Source organism: Capsicum annuum, chromosome 8 (assembly GCF_002878395.1).
Source record: "Capsicum annuum cultivar UCD-10X-F1 chromosome 8, UCD10Xv1.1, whole genome shotgun sequence".
In the NCBI taxonomy this organism is placed as follows: Eukaryota; Viridiplantae; Streptophyta; class Magnoliopsida; order Solanales; family Solanaceae; genus Capsicum; species Capsicum annuum.
Window position 1 is genome coordinate 160691079 of NC_061118.1, and position 22080 is coordinate 160713158.

Below are 22080 nucleotides of genomic sequence, written 5' to 3' on the forward strand. Positions count from 1 at the left end.
TGGTTTCAACCTTCAAATTAGACGTGACCAAATTAAACTTGTTACATTAATTTTTGTGTGTGCATATTTTACGGCGATCTTTATCAAATACTAGCAGATAAAATAAAATGGCGTATAACCTTTCCAACAAGAAATATCAAAGATAGCAACAAATAAAGGAACAACCGAACAAGAAAGACAAAATATCAACTAAAGTTATCCTTCGAAAAAAAAAAAAAATACATAATCCCTCGTTTAATATTACTTCCTTCATTTTATTTTATTTAACGTATATTCACCGTTGAAAAAAATACATAATTCTTCATTTAATTTTACTTATTTTATTTTATTTTATTTTATTTGACATATATTAATTTAACAATTTCATTGAGAAGAAATGTTTATATTAATAAATTAATATTATAATTGTGGTTTGAAAATAAAAAATTGACTACTAATACTTTATATAAAAATATTAATATAATTACTTAATAATAATGGTAATATTGACGGTTAATGTTACACTTCACTTAATTTCATTAATTAAATAAGTAAATTAAAATAACTATTTTTAATAAGGAATCAAAATAAAATAAAATGAAGAAAGTATCTGACTCCGATTGATCAGATATACTCCCTCCATTTTATTTTGTTTGACCATTTTATTATAGCCTTTATAAAAAGTTTAATTAAAGATATATTTTGCTAAATAAATAAATTTTATTAGTAATAATTTGAAATTCTAGATTTAATTACTATTCTAATAAAAACTTTAATTAAAAATATATTTTACTAAATAAACAAATTTTATGAGTAATGATTTGCAATCCTAGATTTAATTACTATTCTAATACTAAGGATAGTATGAGGAAAAAATAACGAGATTCTATTAATTTTATAAATTAAACAAATAAATTAAAATAAAAATTCTTATAAGAGGACTAAGTATTTTAAGAAAAAATCTGATTTAATTTATTCAATTTGCAAAATTAATTTCAATAAATTAAATTCAGTTGTAGCTATCGATAAAAGTGAACAAGCCGTATAACCCATTTAATCAAACTTTTAAATGTCAGTTAATTTAGAAACTACTTTTTGGCATAAATGCTTTGCAGAAAAGTATTTTTAAAAAGTAATAATGTTTGTTTGACGAATTAGTTTTATTACTAAAATAATAACTTATGTTTGATCAACGATCCAAAAAAGCTTTTGAAGAAAATCTATTTTTTAATTTTTTAGAAAATAACCGTTGCTAATAAAAAAATACTCATCTTTTTTTCTTAATAAAAGTTAAACCAAATACATCAACTCAATAAAGCAAAGATATTTTTTCATAAAACAAATAAATATTTTTATCTTTTCAGAATCCTAACCAAATAAATAAACAATAGCTACCCTCACCATATTTATGGAAGAAAAGATATTGTAACAAACATCGGTCAAAGAGTTATCCAAGGAAATATTATAATATAAGATATCCAAAACAAATTTATTCTATTTTGCAAAATTATTTTTTCCCAAAAACATTTCAATATTATCCGACCCCTTAAAGTTGACATGATATTATATACGAATTATTAAATTAAATCATATTTCAGTGGAATATTTTCATTTTTAATAAATATTTCAATAAGATGTTTTCTACTTTAAATTGGTGTGTATAGTTAATTAACATTACATATTTTAGGTGAGTAATATAACTACTTCATGAACAAATAAAAACACATGAAAAACTTTTTAAAATTCTGAACAAAAAATATTTAATTAGAACAGTGTTATTTAATTTTATTTGATATTTCTTTCTTTTCTGTTATTATTATTATTATTATTATTATTATTATTATTATTATTATTATTATTTATTCTGAGTCGAAAATCTATCGAAAATAATTTTTTTACTTCGTATCTGATGTAATGAGTAACCTGCATACACTTTATTTTTCTCAAATTCACTTTGTGAAAATATATTAAATATTTTACCTTTTATTATTGTTATATACTTTATTATGAATAAGATGTTTAATTGAAATATAGTTTAATTCAAACATCTAAATAAATTATTTTTAAAATTATAATAAATTTAAGAAACTTCTTCAAAACTTAATTTTTTATTTTAAAAAATGAAATGCTTGGCGACCACACTTTCTAGTCATTCAAACTAACACGCAGAAAACGGAGTAGTAGTATTTCCTCCATTTTTTTTTCTTTTATATTATTTTCATTTTTTTTTGGGACTGGTATTTGTTTCCTAATATACCTCTATTTTCTGATCTCCAATATATTTTTAATCTCTTCTACACGACTTAATCCAATCGGGGTGAAGTGTTTGTCTTTCAGAAGAACTCTTCAATCTCTCAATTGTTAGTTTGATTGTTTATTTCAGAATTTTCAGGAATATACACTTTGACACATACAAGGAAAAAAACAAACAAAAAAACCTAGACTGAATTTTTTTTTATTTTTTTTTATATATTGATGGTATTTTGATTATATTCTTTATTGGGTTTTCATCCAATTTTTTTGGGGTAATTGACTGTTCTTTGGTTGCGAATTGTTAGTAATTTTGTCGGATTTTTGGACTATGCTCTTGTGAATGTTGTTCTATAATTGTGTTGAAATCTAGGGTTTGACTATTTCGTTGTTATCTGTAGTGGGTCGGACTGTTTTTAACCGAAGATTCATAAGTTTCTGGTTTCTTGATTGAAATTTCTATGAATTGACATGAAGGGTTTTCGTGTTGTCTTTTAGTTATGGAAGCGTTTTAGAGGATTTTTGTTGATGGTCTTTGATAGGATGAAGCGGAGTTTATAGGTTTCTGATTGAAGGGCAGACATTGTTATGGCTGAATAAACTCTAAAGAATGAGTAATCCATAGTTGTAGTGAATAGAACTGTTTTCCTTTTGAATCATAGGTTTTTAATCCGACCCCTATAGACTGGTGTTGTTTCTAGAGCCAAAATCAGACAATTGAAACTAACAAATCTCGGGCGGTTTAGCGTGATTGGTTATAGGATGATGGTTTTGTTTCTAAAGCCAATTTTGTGAGCGATAGCTTAATGCAACTTGGTGAGGTTTTTGTGCCTTTTAGTATAGTTTTTTCGGGAGAGGAATTGGTTTGCGTGGAGGCATGGTATTAAATTAGGTCGACACGCGTAGGTTGATATTAGGAGTTACATTGAAGAAAAGTGTGGGTTTCCCCCCCTTTTATTCTTGTTTGGATTGTGTTCATTATTAGTGTTATGGAGAAAAGTAGTGAGCCTACATTAGCCCCGCAATGGTTAACGAGCACTAGACATGTGACAAGCTTCGTTTCTGCATCATCCCCGTTGCGTCCAGGTTACTTTCATGCTGTAATACTTTTAATACTTTTTTCCGGAAACATGCATTTTTATTTCACTTAAAACTATTTCCTTATTTTTGTTCTCGTTATAGATGATCCTGCCCCTTTGAAACTTGCAAATAGTAGATTGCTGTCAATGAATATGAACAATAAAGAGTTGAGGAATACTGCTGCATCAGACCGAGCCGTCCAATCACGTGCCCGATGGAGCTCCAACAGTAGTACCTCCCCTAACTTTCGATCGTACAATAGTTTTAGAAGTCATCGTTATAGGGACATGGATAAAGACATTAACAAGTACCGTGAGGCATCAACTTTAAGAAATCCTAGGTCAAGGGACCTTCCTGATACTTCGAGCAAACATTGCTGGGAAACGTTCAAGGAGGAGGGTTTAGGACGGTCACAGTCGATGATTTCTGGTAGAATTAGTGAGAAATGGCCTACGAATTTGAGCAATGCTGGTAAGATCAAACTAACTGAAAACAAAGGCCTGCTTTCAGTTAGTGGTGTGGATAAAGCAATTGACCGTGGCATCCGACCCCTAGTAACTGAACAACGACAAGCATCACCTAGGTTGGAGAGAGTTGAATCTCCTGGTTTGGGTACCATGACCCGGACTTTACCAACAGGTGCATTACGTACTACTGACAATAAGTCGGCATCTGCTCTAGCAGACATTGCGGCAGTGGCTGGCAACAGTAACTCTGGTCCATCTTCCATGAAACAAGGTGCTTCTTCTGGACCTTCTTCTCCGATCTCTAGCAAGTCAATTGGCAGGGTACTTAGTATGGCTGAAACTGTCGCTAAGGGTCCTTCTCGTGTTCAGACTACTTCCCAGGTTGGATTCCTTTTTTTTAATATGGTGTGGCTTACATTAAAAAGTTCATATGCTCATACGTTAGTGTTTAACATAAACAGTTGTCCAATGCAAATCAACGGCTTGAAGAGCTTGCTGTGAAGCAATCTAGGCAATTGATACCGTTGAAATCATTGGTGACTAAGGCCTCGGTAAGGGTTTTTGCAGTCATCATCGATAGCTTAGGTGTCAAATTGCGTTTTTACTTTTTGGTTTTATTCTTTTGCTTCTTCTAGATGTTTAATTATTATATAATACAAGAAATCCCCAAAATTTTACTTTGAAGGACAGTTCGTTGACAGAATTACTTGCCCTTGTGGGAACCTTGGGAATTCTGAAGTAATGCTTCAGAGAATTACTAAGTTGAGCTTTTCAGCTTTTCACTTGTGATGACTATGAGTGTGGCATACTCATGTGTTTCCCTGCTCTGGCTCAATTAATTATGCAAATGCATTTATTATGCATAGCTTGATAACGTGGTCTATGTGTATCCTGTAAGAATCACATAGACCGTCTAACAATGACAGTCAGAAAGAATAAATGGCATGATGTTCTGGGAAACAAATAGTTATTTGCTTCCTTATCACGCTTCTTTGTCCATTTATGATACCTTGTGCTTGGCATGAATTTCATGGATATAGTTTCTAAAACTGGATTATTTGCTATATAAAATCACACAATTCTGTCTGTATTAGGAAAACCAGCTAATGAATAGGAACTTAGGGTAAAAGAATGTGAATTATTTCACGCCTGCTTATAACCTGGTAATTTCTTCCCCCTTCCCTCCCTGTTCTCTGTCTATTTTAGGATTGTTTGGAAATGCATTTACCCCTCACATAACTTGAATCGATTGTTCACTTCAGGATAGCTATTTCTTGTATTGGCTTGTCTATTCATTTTTCTCCTTCATTTCTCCTTCAGTGAGGTCCTTGTCTTGAGCCAGGGGTCTATCGGAAACAACCTTTTTACTTCTCCGGAGGTGGTGGTATGGACTGCGTAAATCTTACCCCCCCCCCCCCCCCGACCCCACTATATGGGAATACACTGGGTTTGCTGTTGTTGTTCTCCTTCAGTGAGAAAGTAAGACAGAAGTTGGATATATTATTAGACGTTAGCAGCCATCTCACTGACCTTGCATTTTCTTCCTCTCTATCCAGCCAATACTTTTTGACCGTCGTTGTTTCAATAGTTGATGCTTGAAATAGTTCATCAAAGTGTGTTATTTTATCAGAAAGACAAAAAGTCATGAAAGCGTGTAACAACAAAATTCTTACTTACCAAAAAAGTAAAAAAAAAAAAAAACACTTTCTTGCATTCATGTTTTTCTTCTTGAACATTTGGGTGGAAGAAAACAATCCAATAACCTTTTTGGTGATGTTAGAAATTTAGAAAGTTATCTGTGCCTTTATTTCAGTTATAAATGAACCGTTTTTTAAGAATTAGTGAATTAGCTCTTGGTTTTAGTCCTCAATCTTGTAACTGTTGCCCGTGGATTTCAATTCTTTGCGTGTTCAAGCTTTTGAGCTCAGCTTCTAGAGCTATTTTACAGATCACAATTTAGTTCATAATTCGGAGAACCGCTGAATTGGTTCTTGGTTTTAATCCCTAACAGAATAACTGTGGCTGGTGAGTTTGGATTCGTTGTCTCCATGCTATCGAGCTCAATTGTTGAAAGCTATTTTAGGATTGTATAATTTTCCTTGGCTATTTCAAGCAAATTATAGTTTATCTTATATTCCCGTTGATGAAATAGAAAATAAATTTGGAGTTACCATGAAAAAGAAGTTAAAATTGGAGTTGATTTATACTTTCAAAACCCTGAAATTCACACACTGTACTGAGTTCAACCAACATCCATTCTCCTGGCAACTGACGGGTATGGGGTGTATTTGCACTTAAAAGTAAGTAGTCATAGCCAAGCGAGATGCAAATCTTTTAGCAAAATGTTTCTTTAGTTGTTGCGTCAAACAAGCAGTGTTGTCGAAGCACGCTTAAGCCCAGAAGTGAGGCTTAAAACGTGTTGAGCGCTTCACTTCACCTAATTTGTGCTTCTATGTCGTCATCAAGGTTCTAAGGTATACTTTTCCTTGTCAATGATCCTTTTCTGAAGAGGCAACATTAAACAATTGATATTTCACTTTACAGTAATTTATTTTTAATTTCTTTGTTCATATATTTGACATTCATGCTTCTACATATTAGTTTTGGACTCAACATAAATATTTGTAATTTTTCTCCCTTTGTGCCTTTGTTCATTAAAGCCTGTGTTTTATTTGTGCTTTGCGCTTAAAGCCCAATGGACCTAATTTTTATTTTTTTCTCGCTTTTTGCTTTTGGTAACACTGCTGTCAAGTGTGCCCTTGACATATCACCATGTGCAGTTCCAACTTTTTTAAAACCTAAGTAGTTCTTAATTTTCTGATTTGTTATAATGAGGCAATACTGGAAAATTTTGTTGTGCTTAAAAACTGTTTAGCAAGATGATGACTCGGAGAAGTATTGTGGAATTCAAGGATAAATTTGAAAAGCGGGGTGGGTGGGTGGGTGGGAAGAATACAGAAATCAAGAGCATTATGATTGAGTTAGACATTGTCGTGACAAAGCATTCTTTTCTATGGATGATAATAGATCATAGCAAACTTGCCACTATTATCCTGAGTCCTGACTGATCGTCATGTATCACAAGGTAGTATTCTAGATGAGCGGTGTTCCGTGTTCATATTTTGCTTGTTCATTGTTGCAGCTAGGACTCGTGTCTCGGTTAAACTTGTCACCTTGTTTGTGACGTAGACATGACCAGTTCTCACTAACTAGGGAAAGGCAAACCTTTTCTCCTACCAATACCGAACTTTTCTCTATCCTCCAAATGTTAAATCCTGATTTTCTAGGCAATGCTTTAAGGGCTGTCATTTGTCAAAAGCATATAAAGTGATTTGTTGTCCAATTGTTATGGCCTCTAATTGAAATGATAATAAGTAGGAAGAGACTATAACCAAAAAGGAACTGCTTACAAAGTCACAGGGATGGCTTATTCAATTGTCACCATTATTTGAAGGCTGCCTATATTAAATACGGAAACTAAATGAGGGGAAAAGACAAATGGAATAGCTGGATCTCCTTTCTCCACATCAGCCTTTCCAGCAAATGGGGGGTAGGAGGTTTTACATCACTAAGAAACGCTTTATTTCACTTTATCTTCATGCAAACCATTCCACACTACTGGAAGTAACTATCCATAATTTAACGAAGTTCACTTATTTTGCACAAATGCCTAGATACCGAGGTTACAGAATACATTACCTCTTAAAAGAATGGACCAAAGTTTTCCCCATGCTGTCCTTGTTGGTGGTTTTGTATTTGAGAAGGCCTCATGTTATATAATGTGCAACCAGCAAAGTATGATCCATGTAATATCAGGATTCCATCTTTTGCTGAAAAATTTCAGTTTTATAGGCGTTATTTACAATTATATATATATTCTTTTTGCCGGGGTAACCATCTATGTAAGCTTTGTTATACCTAAATAATCTACGTGCTGCACTATTATCACAACATAAGGCAAGCCTTTCTGAAGGTGTTGGAGGGAGAATTATGAGGGATGACTAGGTTAGCGATAGGAAGTTATGGAAAGAAGTATTAAGTGAAAGGTGCAAGAAATTCATTATGTGGTTGCTAATATTAGAGAATGCATAAAGTTTGATAGTTTTGGTAAAATACTTTATGTGATTTTCGCAATCCCTTGTTTTGAATTGTGTAGCTTCATTTAATAATTCATTTCAGTTCAATTTTGCCAACCACCTAACTTTTCTCCCCTCAGACGCCATTAATCATATGTTAGACATGAATTGTTATCTTGATAAGATGCATTCCTGCAATTTTTTTTTTCAGGTGTCAAATCCTTCTGATAAACCAAGAACCAAGGTTGAGTTGCTGCAGCAAACTGTCTCATCGTCTCCTCCAGTTAGTCCCAGTCTCTCAAGCAAGCTTCACGTTTTTAAGCCAACAAGAGAGAGGCATGGTGTTTCTTCTGGTATGAACGGTAGCTTGAGCCCAAATACACACAGCAAAGGGTCAAATGTCCTCCTGACCATTCCTCCTGCAGATATTGCTGCTTCCTCTGCCTCTGGACACAAACCTGTTGGGACAATGGTGGAAAAGAAACTATCATCCCAAGCTCGGGGTCGGAATGATTTCTTCAATCTTATGAGAAAGAAATCTATTGGAAGCAGTTCAGCTGTCAGTGTTGAAGGCTCTGTTATATCACCATCATCTTCATATAACTCTGGTGTTTCAGAAGTTTTGAATGCACATGGTATCCCTCAGGATCAAGACTTCTCACTATCTGATGACAGCCCAAGGGCTGAGCAATCAACTGAGATCTTGGGGGAAAATACATGCGACAGTGAATCTTCTGATGGAAAGAATAGTACCGACAAGAGCTCTCCAAAGTCTGAAGCAATCTTGCGTTCAGAAGAGGAGGAAGAGGCTGCATTTATGCGGTCTCTGGGCTGGGAGGAAAATTCTGATGAGGGTGGTCTTACAGAGGAGGAGATCAGTGCCTTCTACAAAGATGTTGCAAAGGTAGTTCTTTCTTGTCGACAAAGCCCTATTTCTAATACATGGAACAGTTGAAATTTTATCTGAAGATACGTGTGATAGTTTGTATGGACTTAGTTTTTCTTGTATTGTTATTAACATTTCCTTTTGGAAGAGGCATAGCTATTGTTATAGGCTTCGTGGAATCGCCATTCGGGATGTTGTTAAGAAGACAAGCTCCAGCTTCTTGACTTATAAATATTTCCTGGCACTAAACGGCCTCTTTTTTTGTGCAGTACATCAATTCGAAGCTGTCGTATAAGGTCATGCAAGGAGTACAATCTCTGTTGTCTCTCCACTCTGGAATTGGAGATGTTGGTGTCATTTCTTCTTGATACAGCTCTACCCGAATTCTATACCAAAATGGTTGTTGAATTTTGTCAGTGCTCTATTAGAAGTATGAACATTTCTGATCATTATCTTTTGCTAGTTCAATAGATTTTGTGGGAAACAATGAGAATAGAGATGGTTAGGCAAGTGCTTTCCCAGTCCTGTGGATGGGCTCTGATTGGTTTTGGCATCTTTATACTTGATACATTCTACTGGTACTATAGATTGTGCCTTTGATAGGAGGGTTGGCAAAGATTTTTATTGATCTTTAAGCAGGAAGTTTATACAAACAATTGCTTTTGTTTAATCTTTTAACACACAATAAGTAAAGACTTAGGCAATATGGAATTTTAAGTCAATGTTGAACTCAACGATGTCTAGACGTTTTCTATTCTACGGCCACAGTTCTGCTCTTTTTTTGTTTTTTTGGTTTCCCATCCGGTGTCCGGTACCCGCATTAGAGCCCGATTAATTCGGATTCGTGTCGGTAGGGCTCCATTTGGGTGGCACAATTCTGGTCTTACAATAAACTAAAAGTGATTTGTCTGCCTCGATTTGATATTGCTCCTGAACATTGTCTGGTCAACTACTGCGCTTCAACGCATTTTAGGAGTGCTATTTAACGCATTTTAGGAGTGCTATTTAGTGAACTTGAGCGGCATTTTATCCCTAATCATTCCAATCACAGTAGACATTTTTGTTTGTATAAAAATTCTCAATTATATTGCTACTTACTAGTAGATAATAGGGATTATTAGTGTAAAGCTATGTACATTTTGGACCACCATTTGCCCCCAGACTCTTCTTTTCTTAGAGTTTAAAAGATGGTTTTAATTTAATTTAATTTATTTATCGCTCCTGAAAAATATGTTCTATACCTTTTTATTTTTATTTTTTTGTTAGAGGATGATTAATTCAATTGTACAGTGATCACGAGTTTGATAAATTCTTGGATCTCTTGATCATTATTTTGTGGCTAACAAAGTGGTACAAAAGTTTTTTCTTTTAAGCCGAAATAAAGTCAAGCTAGAGGAAATTAAAAAAACCAAAGTCAGGGCAACTATTTAGTTAATTGGATTAAGTTATCTTAATTGTCACTATCTCCAAGATTGGATTGGTCCTCGATCCAATCAATTATTTTATACAACTAATTGTTCACATTGATTATAAATATATATTAATTAGATCAATATTAGTTCAGGTCAAAGTATATATACTAAAAATCAAATTGGAATCATGTTAATTCTGATTCTCGTCATAGTGATTAAAACATCACCGAGAAAATAGGAAGATCAAGTCATTTGGACACATCATAAAAGTTGACTTGATTTTTTTTTTTATTTTATTAAAAGTAAATAACTTTTTTAAATAGAAATGACTACTACGCTATATTTTGTTTACTGTAATATTAGACTAAGATAAGATTGGTGAGAAATATTCAAATTAACAATGACATTTTTATTTAAAAGGATAAAGAGAGGCTCTTAACCATTGGAAAATGAAGATTATTATGACAAAGTTAGACAAAAGTTATCACAATTTGTATCTCTATAATTAATCTAGTCAATGTATATACCACATAATAAAGAAGCTAAATAGCTAGGGAAATTGGATATAAATATATACTCGATGATTCAATTTTTGGCTCGTTCATATTATTCAAAATTGGTAATATCTAATATTAAGTAATACTACTTCGTGAAAAAACAATCGAAAATAATTCAAAAAAAAAAAAAAAAGATTAATTAACAGAGAAATTAGAGCAACATTAATTTTTGATCGGCTGTTGTAACCATTGTATTTAATTTAGTTACAGCTTGTTTGGATGGTTGTTACCTAGTGTATTGTATTGTGTTGTTAGTTTAAATACAATGTTTGTTTTGATTATTACTTCAACTTTATTGCATCGTATCGTTAAATCAGTTGTTAGGTAATGACGTAAAGTCCTATTTTGCTTAACAACCAATTTGGTGTGATCATGTTGTTACCTTTTTCCCTCTCGTATTGTCTTTTTTTTTTTTAATTATTTAATAATCCTATTTTATCCTTTTACATTTTCATAATAGTTCTATCATGTACCTTATATCCTTCAAATTATTAATATATGACATTGTATAATAATGAAAAGCAATATAATCTCTTTACAATAATGAAAAGCAATATAATCTCTTCAAACCTTGTATTCATTAAAATAATATAGTGCGATGGATACAATCTGTCCAAAAGTTAATATTCTTTTCGTTTATGATTAATAATACTCCTCTCAGGGTCAAATTAAGTGTTGTTTCAATACTTAGCTAGCTATAAATAACTAATTATTTTGACTATTGTGGCACTGAATATTGTTTTTTCAACTTTCTTTGTAAGAAATTCAACCGAATTCGGTCTGTCCGTGTGTGTATATATATATATGATTAATTAAATTTTCCAACAATCGAAGATTTCCCTGAGATGTGTGATTAAGAAGAGATCATGGATTTAAATCGTAAAAATAGCCTGCAAACCACACATGGAATGTAAACACAAGTTCATGGCTCAAAGGCATTGAGGGGGAAATTGATCCCAGGTAGCTGTGGTGGGCTACCACCCTCCAAACCAGTGAGCCAATCCGAAGGATGCCAAGTTATACTACTAATTATAGGATTAGATAATTAATTTGCTAGTGTAAATATAAACCACACATATTGGACCAACCGGCTGAATATTGCGTCTTTTTTTTTTATAGAGCTCTAAAGCATGCTATTCTTTTTATTTAATTATTACTCCGCCTTACAGGGTTTAATAATATTGGGGGAGGTCCTTTAAGATTTTTGAAAAATGTAATTAAATCAACGATGTGATATTCAAGTGAACGGTATTATGCTCCCTCCGTTCTAAATTCTGTGACACTATTCGTCTGTCATAAAATTTTAAAAAGAAAGAAATATTTTTGAAATTTATAGTTCTGGGCTTCTTATACTTCTTTCAGTTCAAAATAAATGAATTTTTGAGCTATTTTTCAATGTCCAAAATAAGTGAATTAGTTCATTCTTCAATAGACAGTTAGAGCTTTCTTCTAATTTTACCCTTCATTTACACTTTTTAGGTTATGAGTTTCAAAAGACTTAATTGACTTTATTTTAATATGACTGAAATTTCAAGAATAGTTTAATAATATTGAAAAGGGTAAACATGAAAATAAAAGTATAATTTATGTCTTCGATTTTTTTCTGCATTGAAGCGACAATTCAATTTATTTTGGAGTAGAAGAAGTATGACTTAGACAATCCTCCTTCGTTTAAGTTAGCTTTTGAGATGTGATTACGCGTACGATAATCTAATTTGACTAGTTTTTCTTTTCAATAATATATCACGATTCATACATTATCTAGATATTGTCATTTAGTCGAATTAGAATTTTGTTCATTCTGGTTATATTATTAGGGTCAACATGCACTAATTAAGTTTTAACGAGCTAAGAAAAAGGGAGAGCAAGTCATCATTTGGGGATTAGTATGTTGAATTAGTATTTTTGGAATAAATCAACATATGTTAGATTTTCAATGAAAAAAGAAAGAAAAGAATCAACTATCTTGCATTGTGTCTAATGTCAAAAGACATATTTCACATCTTTAATTTCTTGGACCCTTACCTCGAAAACAAACTAATTTTAAATTTTAACAAAAAGGACCTAAATCAATTCGACTATGGATTATAGTGGTTTTAGTTATAAATATTTTGTTGAATTTATTATGGATTAGGTTCCTAAATAAAGAATTAACATATTTTATTTTTCGTGAGTCACGATAAAATAGAAATAGTAAGGTTCTTTTAAATTTTTAGGCTAGTATTGGTCTATCGAAAACAACCTTTTTACTTCTCCGGAAGTAGTGATATGGACTGCGTACATTTTACCTTTCCAGACTCCACTACGTGGAAATACACTGAGTTTGTTGTTGTTGTTATTTTATTGGTTCTAAAATCTAAGCCCTCAAGAATAGTTGGGGAGAGGTAATTTACCAAGTGTATGCTTTATGAGAAACATAACGCAAATCTTTAGACACTTATGTACAATAGTTCATTTTTAATACTACTCTTATTATGTAAGAATTAAATATAGCATATAGTTTAGAGGCTCATAAATCAAAGTGGATTTTGAATTTATTACTTATAGGTGGACCTTCATCTAGGGTTTGGTTAATTGAAGGGGTAGGTTGGAAACTCATGGATCAAGAAAAAGAACAAAAAATACTAAACTATCAGACCTTGGTCAATATAATAAGACTAAACTTTGTTTTATACATTAGTATTACTTTAATTTACTAAGTTCGATGCTTGCATGGATAGGTTGAGAAATTCTTGCCCAATCAAGTTACTTGCTATTACTTATAGATAAAATATTTTTAAATAAATATTGATTAATGCTAAATATGATAAAATCAATAATGAATTCATTTATTGTAATTCTAATTCACTAATAATATCAAACTATCGTTACAGATTATCTTAATCTTTCTTTTCACCATTTGTAGTTAATTATGATACCACAAACGGTTGTTGTTCTTGTTGTTTATATTTATCTTTGTTTATTGTGTTTTGATTATTTTACTATTTTTTTGTTATTATTGTTGTTGTTTAATTTCTTTCTTGTAGGCATTGCACTGCTTTCCAGAGGCGGATCTAGAATTTAAAGGTTGTGGGTTCCCAACTTATAATTAATTACCAATAGCAATAACACACTTTGTTTGTGGGTTCCCAACTTATAATTCTTATATATTTACTAGTTTTTTCAATATAAATTCAAGAACCGTACGAAAGTTACTGGGTTCCCAGGAACCCGCACGTAATACTCTACATTCGCCCCTGCTGCTTTCGTTGTAGTTGTTGTTATATATGTTGTCTTCATCAATTATTTCCTCTTTTTTGTACTTGGATCTATTGCATTTGAGACAAAGGTCTTTCGAAAACAGTTTCTCTACCCCCACAAGATAGCAGTACAATCTGCGTACACTCTACCATCAGACTGCTATTGCGGGATTTTACTAATTGTTATGTTGTTACTGTTTTTGTGTGTAGAAATAATATAACTAAAATCATATGATATGGAGTACACTTTATAGGGGTTTGATTAATAATTGTAGCAAGTGGTAGAGTGATCTAATCTCCAACCACTTGTATAATTTTATTCATTTGTATGATCACACTATAATACGTATGTAGTTAGTTTAAAGAAGCAACGTGCAATAGAATTTGCTGCGGCGACGCTTGCTCTTTCTCTAAGTCCACGCCTATATAAAAATGGTCTTAATTATTTCCCACAAAAAGTTCCTTTTTAATTTTTCTTAGGGGGTATATGCGGGGTGGTGGTGGAATTTGTGCTCAAATATTACTCCATAATAATGTCTTTTTTTATTTTCTAAATCATTAAATATCTTGAAGCTTTTTAAAAAAAATTAAAAGGATAGAAGGAAGTAAGGCTGGACATAAAATATCAAAAATCAAATTAGCAGACCGAATCAAAAATTTGGTAATTGGTATTCGATAATTCGGTATTTGGTATGGTATTTGGGAGTAAAATTTCAACATTTCGGTATTCAGGATAGAGTTTGGTACAAGATATTAATACCATTTGGTATTCGGTATTTACCAAATACTCATCAAATTTGATATACTCCCTCTGTCCCATTTTACCCGTCCCAAATTTTCTATTTTGGTGTCCCATTTTACTTATCAAGACAAGACAATTTTTTTCCCATTATACCCTAGTGTAATTGGTTATTAGCATTCTTGAAAAATGTTGCAAAGAGGAGTATCATTAAGAATATAAATGGTGCTTTGGTATTGGTCATCCATTAATATTAGAACTAACAACAAGACACAATTAAGAGGAGCAAAATGGTAAAGTTACATTATTAATCATTATTTTCTTAATAGTTGTGTCATCCCAATTTAGGACGGGTAAAATGGGATGAAGGGAGTATATAAAATCTCTTGGAACTTGGTAATATTTTCGTAAAAAGCAACAAAAAGAATTCTAAATACGGTTTGTATTAAATATACTCTTTGAAATTTAAATGTACATTTGCACATCTCCAACTTTAATATGGTACTATCAAATACCGTATCGAACCGAAGTTTAATTTAACGATTATCGAACCAATATTTATAAGTATGGTACGTGGTATCAACGTTTAAATATCGATTACCAAATTATCAAACTAAACTTTAAAAATACTAAACCGAATACCAAACGTTGACCCCAGAAGGAAGTACCAAAATACATGCAATTCCTACATTTGAGCGTATTAAATACAGCCACGACACATCAATCTCCAACTAATTGTGGTTGATTAATACTCCTATGAATTCTCTATAAGTTAGTTGGACCAAATTTATTCCCTAGTACAATAATACTGTAATTAATACATCAAGTAGTATTAGTACAATCATACATATGCCTGAACATATATACACAACAATTACGATATATCTTGGTGTAATTTCACGAGGAATGATTGAATATATGTAGACTCGAACATATATACACATAGAAATATATATTCATTTAATTATCCATACATAAAAGCATCAACCAATGAAATATAGCATGTAGGACTTGTATGAGGAAAAGATGAATAATATTTCGTGTGAAAGTGAAACAAGAAACTACAAAGACTTGATGGGAACTTGTTAATTTATTATTGAATTACATAAAAATTAAAGAATTCTATGCTAAACCCTTCACCATTGACTAATTAATTTTTTCTCAATGAATGCTAATACATATAATACTGTGCTTCACTAATCGTTTATCTATAATAATAATAATAATAATAATAAGGAAATAGTTGACAAGAAGCGTGGGTGTTACTTGCAAATATGGAGATAAGCACTTTCTAAATACTCGATTCAACTAGTAATAATTATTTATTTTAATATACAATAATGTAATCAATTTATATATATAGTGTTTGAAGAGACCTGATTCTTTTCTCACGTCAACTGGCCACTTTTCCCCAAAAAAAAAAAAAAAAAGAAAAGAAAAAAATACTGACTACTTCATGAGACTTGACAAATTGTTTGTCCCTTGAAAAGGAGACTGTAGATGAGATGCGTTGGAGCTGCTGGAATTAATTTCTTTTTGCTCCATTTTATTCGCTCCAGAAAACAAATTAAAAAAAAAAAAGAAAAAAAGAAAACCATATTACATACATTACGAGTATAATTTATATAAGTACTACCTTAACCTGTGGCATTACAGATCCCAATCCTAAAATTTATTAATTAATTGTCCTATTTTTTCTTCCTTTCTTGAGCATGTCTTTTTGACAAAGGTCTTTTTAACCATGCCCTTTTCCCTATTTACATTTGACAGCTTAAAGAAACTTGTCCCCCCTTATGACTATATATGTCACCATTGCCATTTTTTCCTTCTTTTTTCTCTCCACTTCATTGAAAAAAGAGACCATATAATGGGTTGTTAGGACTCCTAAAAATAAGATTTTTAATTGTACGATAAATGAAAAAGAGGCGATTCGGATCGGGAGTAACCATTATTAGTGACAGGACAATCGGAAAGTGTTAAATGACCACAATATTTTTTGCCCAAATTTGGCCACAATTGTGAAAAGACTTACATAGTCTTGTACATCATTTTCTTCAAATTTATAATGAAAAGGGCAAAAATATCTAAAAACTAACTAGTTTATAGTGTGAATATAACTTTTTACAATTGTGGCCAAAAAGATTTTTTCCAAGACAAAAATAGTCAGCATTATTTTTAGTGTGAGTCTCTACTTGAATGAAAGACGTAGACATCCAATCAGTATTTACGTACCAATATATTTTCCAACCTATTTTTCATTGACTGGCGAATGAGGAAAATCGGATCGGGTGTAAAAATATTCAAACTAGTAATATAATGGTGTTATTTCCTATAGTTTATGTAGTTTTTTTATTTTTCTTTCCTAATCTATTATTACTACTCATATCAGAAGAGACTTAGCTTGTTTTTTTGGGGTTGCCAAACAAGTAAAGAAAGGAGAGCCAAGGACGAAATTTATTGGATGGGGGGCATTCACTAATCACTGCACTACTAATATATTATCCTACACTACAGTGTACATCAAGGGACAGAAACTTCCCAATTGGAAAAACATACTTAATAAGTTAGATAGTTTTTCTAGTCAGTTGTATAAAAGTTGAAGTTAGTTTAGCTCAGCCTCACCTCGAGTGGCATAGTTAGTTAGTTAATTGGTTTCTTTTATGAGAATTAGCTTTAGAGTAGTACAAACGAGCTAATAATTGGATATTATATAGTGTTTACTTGATTGGATAAAATTTCTGTTTGACAAAAAAAAAAAAAGAGACTTGTTTGCAAGATTAAGATTCAAGATCGTCATTGAATGCGTGTAATTTTTTTTTTCTTATGAAACCATACTAGTTGTTACTTTAATTTGATCAATTTCTAAGTTTGGACATGTAATATAATATTCTTCTTCTTTTTTGCATGCATCATCAAATTCTTCTCCACCAATCTCCTCACCTCCCTTCTTCAAGTTCAGACTGAGTTGAATAAGACAAAATCAAAATTCTTATTCAAACAGTAGCATTTTTTTAATTAAAAAAATAATAAGCATTTGAAACCAATGGTATAAAATTTATAGAAGTAAAAACAGAATATTTTGTTGGTAGTTAACATATGGGTGATGGCTTAGTGAAATTAATTAAAATAATAAAATGATAGAGAGAGGAAAGAGAGGTCTTGCAGTTGACAATTTCTAGATCTGATCCCAAGGTTCAATGGGGGATTTCGTACAGTTCCCACATTCCTTAAGAAGATGATGTCTCCGCTAAACTTTTTCTAGAAAAGAATTATTTAATTTGATGGCGTGTTTTAAATCAATGATAAAATTATCCTCGTGTAGTTTATATATATGTTACGGGTTTTAGTTTTTAGTTGTAGAATCAATCATTAATGTTTATATTGTGATAGATTATTTACATGACACTGTCCTTGCAGTAAGGTCCGATCCTGTGTCAGTACCCTATCGGAATATGTGATCCTACATTTAATCAGCTCATAAGTCATTCTCTTGGTTACAAATATCAGCATTGAGTAGTTAAGTTTTTCGAGAAAATTTATATGCACTCGATATTTATATCAAATTAATTAACTTTGGTTAGATGATGATATGTTTTCACAGTTTGTTGCTATCTTCAAATCCCTATTGTGTCTACATCAAATTGGCAATGGAATAAAAATTTACGTTGAAAATTAAGTGCTTGAAGCATGCTATACAATACTATTTACCTATGGAGTCGCAAGTCTAATTTATATAGTGGGATGCCTATTAATATACAGGCTATCGAAGGTTTAATAATATAATAGGGGGAAACTATTGAGAGTGTAGTGTTCAAGTAATTTCACAAATATTGTGTAATATATTATTTTTTCGGTCTTAATTTATGTGGCGATATTTGAATTTTGAGAGTCAAACGAATTTTTCTATGTCTTTTAAATTGTTAATTATTGTGAGTTATATATAGTACTTTTTACATATAGTTGTCAAATATGTAAATAACCCGATAGAATAGTGCAAGGTCACAATTCACCCAACACGATCATTTTGGGTGAGCAAGAATTAGAAAATCAAATCCGGGTGGAATTTCAGCCAATGACTGAGATGTTCAGTCAACTTCCTCCCTTTGTGGGGGATCTCAACTCCCGACCTCTCCGAGTGAGCATAAAAGGGAGGAGAAAAGAGGCCCCAGTGAACCGTCATAATTAGTGAACAAGTGTATAAGTTTCACAGTCCAACTAATAGTATGAAGTGCTGACGACATCAAGGAACATGCCATGAAGTGAATTAGCTAGGACAGGAACAAGCAGAATTTAAAAAAATTTAAAAAATTTATGTCCGAATACATGATAAAATTAAGAAGTTTGATTCTCGAAATTCAAACTATAACACGTAAATTGAGATAGAGAAAGTAACAAAATGATGCACAAGATCACAGCCAGACTACTGCCAGTTTCTAATACTATATTAGTTCTTCCAATTCTTTTTTATTGCTACTTAATTAGCTTGTATTAATAGGTTTATTAATTAAAGTCAAAACTTAGATGCGTCCATAGATGTCCAATTATATTATAATTACTTTGAGATTAGGGAATTGACTTTGGTGTCTCAAAAGGAGCACACAAATTAGAGAAATTTAAGAAAGCAAAACTAAAGAGAGAGAGATAACAAGTTTTTCTTTTTCTTGTCTTCTCTCTTCCAAATGGAAAACAATAACAAATCAGAAAGTGATAATGAGATGGAAATTGATCTTAGGTTGAAGCTTGATGCTAGAGAGGAAGAAAATGAAGAAAACAAAATTGGAGAACCATCACAATTGACTGAGAAAACACAAGCAAAAGATCAAGAAATACCAAAAAATGACCAAGAGGTACATTTTTTTTTTTCTGCAAAGAGGAATGCTTTTTTTGCTTGAATAATACCTATAAGATGTTGAATTTTGTGATCATCTCGTATAAAAGTTTTTAAATGAAGCTATTAGAGAGCGAACACTTTCATATTCGCTAATTAAGTGATGTTCTGTGTCAGTTATCGATGCTAGAAAAGGAGATGAAGAGGATGAAAGAGGAGAACAAAGTATTGAGGATGGCAGTGGAGCAAACAATGAAAGATTACTATGATCTACAAGCAAAATTCTCAGCTATTCATCAAAATAATCACAAGGTATGAGACAATTTTCATCAATATCATGTCATAGTTTGAAATAAACATCAGAGTTGATTTTTCATATCTTCATTCAACTAATAGTTATTATCTCAGAAAATTGGAATCAAGAAGAAATATGAGTTTCTTAGATGATAATTGTTAGTTTGAGTGATGTTGAGAAATCAACTCACTTAACTTTTTAAAGTTTAATTCGTATCTAAATCACAATTGTGTCTTTTTCTTGCTAAATTTTGTTTATTTTTTAGGATCACAAAAATTTTCTTTCATTGAGTGGAAATGATGATAGTACTACTAGTGAAGGACTAACTACAAGGGTTCCAAAAATCTTGGATATTATAAATACTACTAATAGAACTTCATCACCAACATCTCATGAAGATGATACTATGGATGGTGATCAATTAGGGTTATCTTTGACTTTGGTTAGTAGTAACAGCACCACATCAAGCAAATTATTGGAAATGCTAGAAGAAGATCAAAGAAAGGAGAAAAAAGAAGACCATCCTACAATTACTCATCAAATTCAAAATAATAAATCACAAAATTTGGGAGGATTAACAAGTCATCATGTCACTACTGCTTCACCACCAAACAGAAAATCTAGGGTTTCCGTCCGGGCAAGATGTGAATCGGCTACAGTAAGTTCAATGCTAAAAACTTTTCGTTTTTTTTATTTGTCGAAATACACATATTTATTTGTAATTTTTTTAGATGAATGATGGCTGCCAATGGAGGAAGTATGGTCAGAAAATTGCTAAAGGAAGTCCTAATTGTCCTAGAGCTTACTACCGTTGCACGGTGGCGCCTGGTTGTCCCGTCAGAAAGCAGGTAATGACTCACAAACTAAACTTACTATCCGTGTAATTTAATCTGTTGCATGCAGTACAACTATGTAGATATATAGTCGATGTATATAAGTTAAAGCCGCGATCATTATTTATTGAAATTCTTAATTTAGGTGCAAAGATGTTTGGAGGACATGTCAATATTGATCACAACATATGAAGGAACACATAATCATCCACTTCCAGTAGGTGCAACAGCAATGGCATCAACAGCATCAGCAGCAGCTTCATTCATGTTAGTGGATTCAAGTATTAGCCCTCTTCTTAACAATCCCAATTCCAGCTTAAACCAACCACTTAATTTCCCTAATTACCATCATAATTTAGCACCTAATTACCATCATAATATTCCAAACTCATCCTCTTCTTCTTCACTAATACCTTATAACCTTTCCATGATAAGAAACAACATCCTTAATTCTAGTGATCCTAATTCACAAGGGAACATAGTACTTGATCTCACCAAGAATATTTCTAATAACCATCAATTCCCCTTTGCAAGTTCTTCTTCAAATTCTCATGAAATGGGCCATTCTAATTGGATGCCTAAATTGCCTAATTATGAAGGGAACAGCCTTTTAGCTGGTCCTAAATTACAAGGTGAACATCATTATAGTCATAATAATAATAATATTCCTCCTACGTTGGCTCATGATGAAAATATGAGTGCAATTGCTGCTGATCCTAAGTTTAGGGTTGCTGTGGCCGCTGCTATTTCTTCACTCATAAATAAAGATCAAAGCCATTCAACTGGAGAGAGTAATGGTGGCTCTATTAATAGGCACACAGATTCTTGACACATACAAGATCGAATAACACACAGAGGCGAATTCAAGATTATGAATTATACTTTTAGGGTTGATATAAGCATTAAACTCATTGTAATTTTTGAATTATAGTTCAAATGTGTTATGTATTTGTTACAATTTTAGTACTTCTTTTTTAAAAGTTCTATGTTTTAGTATCAGAAAATACGGCGGTGATTTGATTGTTCCACATGGAAATTAGTATGTTTTTGAGCATTTTAAGTGAACGAACAATCAATATTTACAGCGTCTCTGGTCTCGGCAAGAGTAGTACTAGAATTGGTGACCCTTCGAAGAATGTTCCATGTGTTGCATCTTACATTAGAAAAAAATATTTGGTAGTTTAATTATTATAGCTAATTGTCAGATAATTATGTTTGTCCAAGTCAAATGAGATATAGTGTATTAGACTATTTGTGTCTGTGGACTTCCTTTTTTTAATCAAATACTATCATTTTACTTCCTTTTTGTAAGTGGTGTTTCCATGTGAAGGCTTGACCGATGCAAAATTCAAGGGACTTGGATCTTTAAAAGGTTTGTTTAGCGCTTGTGTTATTTTTTTTTAACTTTTGTTGATTTTTCATTCGATGTCCGGTGCTCG

General features: G+C 32.1%; 2 protein-coding genes across 3 annotated transcripts; both read left to right on the forward strand.

The window, feature by feature from the left end:
* Positions 1-2077: 2077 nt before the first annotated feature.
* Positions 2078-9391, forward strand: LOC107839978 (dentin sialophosphoprotein). 2 transcript variants are annotated; one of them, XM_016683661.2, is made up of 5 exons: positions 2078-3315; positions 3412-4157; positions 4238-4327; positions 8064-8756; positions 9008-9391. In XM_016683661.2, the coding sequence occupies exons 1-5, from the start codon at positions 3219-3221 to the stop codon at positions 9104-9106; spliced, it is 1725 nt and encodes a 574-aa protein (XP_016539147.2). In that variant the 5' UTR covers positions 2078-3218; the 3' UTR covers positions 9107-9391. The 2 variants fall into 2 exon arrangements, with proteins under 2 accessions (XP_016539147.2, XP_016539148.2); XM_016683662.2 differs by lacking the exon at positions 4238-4327 and having other exon boundaries at positions 2119-3315.
* Positions 9392-19264: 9873 nt separating this feature from the next.
* On the forward strand, positions 19265-21669 carry LOC107879881 (probable WRKY transcription factor 9). Its single transcript, XM_016726812.2, has 5 exons — positions 19265-19532; positions 19691-19825; positions 20074-20466; positions 20540-20656; positions 20787-21669. Exons 1-5 carry the CDS (start codon positions 19365-19367, stop codon positions 21468-21470), a joined length of 1497 nt encoding a protein of 498 aa, XP_016582298.2. The 5' UTR covers positions 19265-19364; the 3' UTR covers positions 21471-21669.
* Positions 21670-22080: the final 411 nt, after the last annotated feature.